Consider the following 4461-nt stretch of genomic DNA (forward strand, 5'->3'; position numbering starts at 1 on the left):
TTATGAATGTATTCCTGAGGGTTAGCAATATTATTATGGTTAGACACCATTGTTAAACATTTGTCCGAGATCTCTAATATGTGACTTGCTGAACTGCTGCTTGTCCTCCCTGAAATTTGGAAAAAGAAGGAAAGTGATGCCCATAGGACTTGTACTTGCCCAGATCTGTAGGAATTGTCATGTCACCAGTCTTAGATTCTGTGTGTGTTCCCTACACACACACACTACAGTGACTCATCAGATCATGTGACTCATTCACTTCTCTTTTTATATAATTTTGTGTGTGTGGGCATGTACATGCACTGTGTGTGAAGACATATGTGCAAGCATGTAAAAACTAGAGGACAACCTTGGGTGTCAGCCTACTTGATGAATCAGCTTAGCCAGTGAGCAACAGGAACCTTACTCCTTTTTTTTCTGAGCCACTGAATCACAAGTATGGTCTAACACAACAACTTTAAAATTTTTTAAAATGTTTATTTTATTTTTATTTTATGTGTATGGGTGTTTTGCCTTTATGTATGTATGTGTACCTGATGTGTGCCTTGGGCCCACAAATGTCTGGAAAGTGTGTGAGATCCCCTGGAACTTGAGTTACAGAAAGCTTTTAGCTGTCTTGTGAATGCTTTGGAATCAAACCCAGGTCCTCTGTGAGAGCAGGAAGTGGTTTGAACTTCTGAGCCATCTTTTAAGGCTCCACACTAATCATCTGATGTTGGTTCTTGGCCTTAAACTCAGATTCTCATGCTTCTCCAGCATGTGCTTGACTGACTTCTACTCCCAGCTCAGATTTTGCATTTCTTGCCTAAAGTCTGTTTAATTCCTTGGTCACAGACAAGTTTAAAATTTGTAGATATTTCTTTTCCTCTAGACTGAAGAAAAGTTAAATACATATTTAAAGATTCTAGGAAGAAAGTTGACTTGCATAGTTCATTCATTCATTCATTTCTTATGTGTGTTGAGGAAGGTACAATTGTTCCATGGTAGGCTTGTGGAAGTTAGAGAATAACTTGTGAGTCAGACTTTTTCTGTCTCCATGTGACTCCTGGGGCTCAAACACAGGTCATCAGGCTCAATGGCAAGTTTATTAACCCATTGAGCCACCTTGCATCTCAGAACTAGAGTATTAACAAAGTGACTTATGTGTACTTCCTTTCTGACTTAAACACACCACTGTTCAGGTTTTGATCTTCCTTTCCATTAAGAACATGTACATATTTCATTTAACCTTCTGGATGGTATTTACATCTTAAAGTTGCTGTAATTTGTTTTCTTTGATTTAAGCAGAAACCAAAAGAAAGACAAGAGGTAAAATTCTGCTTCCTATTACCTCAACAGAGCATCATACAGATTTAGGTCCTGATAACTTCCCTTACACACATACACAGACACACTTAAGGGGAGGTTACATGAGTAGCTCATACCCCAGGGCTGGCCAGGATTGAAAAATTAAAGGAAATGACAGACAATGGTATGTGGGTCACACATAACATCTTCCAATTTAATGGTTCTATAAACTTCAGAAGGACACCTTCCCCTTTGAAAGTTGTCTCCTAATTCTTTGATTCAACGTTCTTCATCAGAACGCGACTGAAAGCAGCCTTCACATCCTTGTTCCTCAGACTATAGATGAGAGGATTCAGCATGGGAGTGACAACAGCATAGAACAGTACAACCACTTTGTCCTGCTCAGCAGAGGCTGTAGAGCGGGGCTGCATGTAGGTGAAGAGGGCCATCCCATAAGACATGGAGACCACAGCCAGGTGAGAAGCACAGGTCTCAAAGGCTTTGCGGCGTCCCTGGGTAGAGCGGATCTTCATGATGGCAGCCACAATGTGGGCATAGGACAGACAGACCAGGGAGCAGGGCACCAGCAGCACCACAACACTAGAGGCCAGTATCACCACCTGGTTGAGGGTGATGTCCACACAGGCCAGCCTGACCAGTGCCAATGTCTCACAGGCCACATGGTTGAGTACATTGTGGCCACAAGTAGGAAGGCGCATGGTGACTGTTGTCTCTACAGCAGAATTAACTACACCCACAAACCAAGAGACACCTGCTAGACCCATGCAGAGCCTTGGGCTCATCACCACTGTGTACCGAAGTGGATCACAGACAGCCACATAGCGGTCATAGGCCATGGCAGCCAGCAATAGAAACTCAGTCCCTCCAAGGGTCAGAGCAAAGAAGAGCTGGGTCCCACACAGGGCAAAAGAGATGGTCTTCTTCTCCATGAGGAAGTGTGCCAGCATCTGGGGGACCCCACTGGAGGTGTAGCAGATGTCCACCACTGACAGGTGACAGAGGAAGAAGTACATGGGCAGGTGGAGTCGTGGGTCCAGTGCAATCAGCAGGACAATGAGCCCATTGCCCAGCAGAGTCAGCAGGTAGGTGACCCCAAAGAGGACAAAGAGTCCAGCTTGGATGTGTTTGTCAGTGGAGAGACCCATGAGGATAAACTCACTTACCCAGGTTGCATTGTCTCTCTTCATGGAGCTGCTCAAACTGATGGTCAGGAGTGGGGGAAGAACGGTCAGGGAGGGAGAGTAGAGGTGTCACCGTAGGTTATGCACTGAGTCCTAGGCTAGGATTGCAGTTGGACTTGGGACACAGCCTGGTCCTTTAATCTAGGTGATCAGGGAAAGGCATATCCAAAACAATGGAAAAAGGAGGATTTTGCCACTGACACAAATACATGAGATTCTGAGGAGCCACCTCCCCCAAACACCATTTAAATTTTCCTTAAAAAATTTCTAGCACTCTTCAAATTAAAAAAAAAATAGGGAGTAGTCTGCCATTGTAGAATGATTGAGAACAAATAAAATAAATAATGGAAAAAGGAGAATAATACAAGAATTATAAATGAAAGTAAAGGTAAACAATAACAGCAGCAGCAGCAACAACAACAAAACTCAGTAGGGAAAGCATGAAAGTGAAAATGGTCATAATGACAAGAGGAAAAGTGGAAAGGTAAATTATCCCCTGTCAGATGGTAGCGGCTAATGTCTTATAGGTACCATTGGGCCTGAGATGAGTGCTTCAGCATTCCTTTGAAACATTTGAAAGCATCCATTCTGCTGCTATTCTTGTTCCCAATAAACTCCAGTGTAAGTGATAGTGTGGAAGAGAATCCTCCCACGTCCTCCTCCCTGTAGAGATCAGTCCTTAAGATGTGTCTCTCTTTGAGATGGATATCTCCTGTTGCTGGTGTGGTGTGGGGTTCCTGTCTGTGTGAAATACAAGGCAGAATCACAAGTCCCAACATCTTCACTCACATAATTTAATCAGGGACACAGAGATTAATTTAAAAATTACACACATTAATTAAATTGTGTTAAATGCTATGAAAGGAATAAGGTCAGTAAATGGATAATTAAATTTCAGTCTTTATTTAGATATTTAAGAATGTGTGAGTGTTTGGCGAACCATAGGAGGCAGACATATTGACACCAAGCATGAAGTAATGAGAAAGCTCTCAATCCTTTCACTGTGGGAATTCTGCTTTCTCATCTTAATTTACATTCAGCCATCTACAGTCCACAGTAGGTGAATGGTTTTTGAGAAAATCCACTCAAATGCCTTCAGATTACTTACTGGCATTAAAATCTCTAGGTATCCTTCTTAATGGGTAAATAATTCATTTATTAAACATAGCAGGCGTCATACCTTCATTCTATATTTAAGAAAACTTACCTTTCAATATTAAGACTCTGAGCATCAGTGTTTCTACAGAATCAAAAAGGAAATAAAAAATATTGGAGCTTGTTGTATTCCTTGGAACACAATGAACCAGTTTGTGTATATATAGCTAAACCATATAAATATTGTAAATAATCCTTAATACAGCTAGAGCAGAGCCACAGCATCAAACTTGAATGTTCTGAATAGCATAATTCTGTTTTAATTTCCCATGGTGGAAACAGTGGTGAGAGTCCCGTCTAATTGTTGGATGGGGAGCATAGACTGTTGCTTTGTGTTGCAGACAGCTCTAGCCTCCTGCAGTGAACAGAAAGTGTCACAGTGGGAACCATGAAGGGTAGAAAGTAGGTTTGGGTTCCCAGGGAAGGTTAAGGGATAAGGTCAGGCTTCTGGAGGTGCTAGCTGGCATTCAGGGCACTGTAATACTTTAGGTCCCTTCCTCTAAGTCTTCAGAGGGAGTGGTTCTGTTTGGTCTGGCTACCTTTCCCATTGACTGTTGAAAGAATCCTCATCTGTACCCTGGTGTGAAGGATCATATTTCATCCAGAGTGCAGTGAACCCGCTAGAAATGGAAGGAATTACCCCTTCCTCTTATTTTCTACCTAAAGAATCCAAGGGATAGGTGAGGTCACCTGAACAGTTCTCAAATCTACCTGAGACCCAATATGAGAAAGCTATCTCCTTGCTTATTAGCAGAGGGGACTGTTGATAGATATAGTTAAAGGAGGAGGATGATTGAGAGGCATGGTTGGTGTTGAG

The 4461-nt window shown here is 42.3% G+C and overlaps 1 protein-coding gene across 1 annotated transcript; it reads right to left on the reverse strand.

The window, feature by feature from the left end:
* Window positions 1-1553: 1553 nt before the first annotated feature.
* Window positions 1554-2495, reverse strand: LOC127677409 (olfactory receptor-like protein OLF3). The gene has a single exon (XM_052172494.1). The coding sequence runs from the start codon at window positions 2493-2495 to the stop codon at window positions 1554-1556; it is 942 nt and encodes a 313-aa protein (XP_052028454.1).
* Window positions 2496-4461: the final 1966 nt, after the last annotated feature.

The sequence above is a fragment of the Apodemus sylvaticus genome, chromosome 2, assembly GCF_947179515.1.
Source record: "Apodemus sylvaticus chromosome 2, mApoSyl1.1, whole genome shotgun sequence".
NCBI classification, from domain to species: Eukaryota; Metazoa; Chordata; class Mammalia; order Rodentia; family Muridae; genus Apodemus; species Apodemus sylvaticus.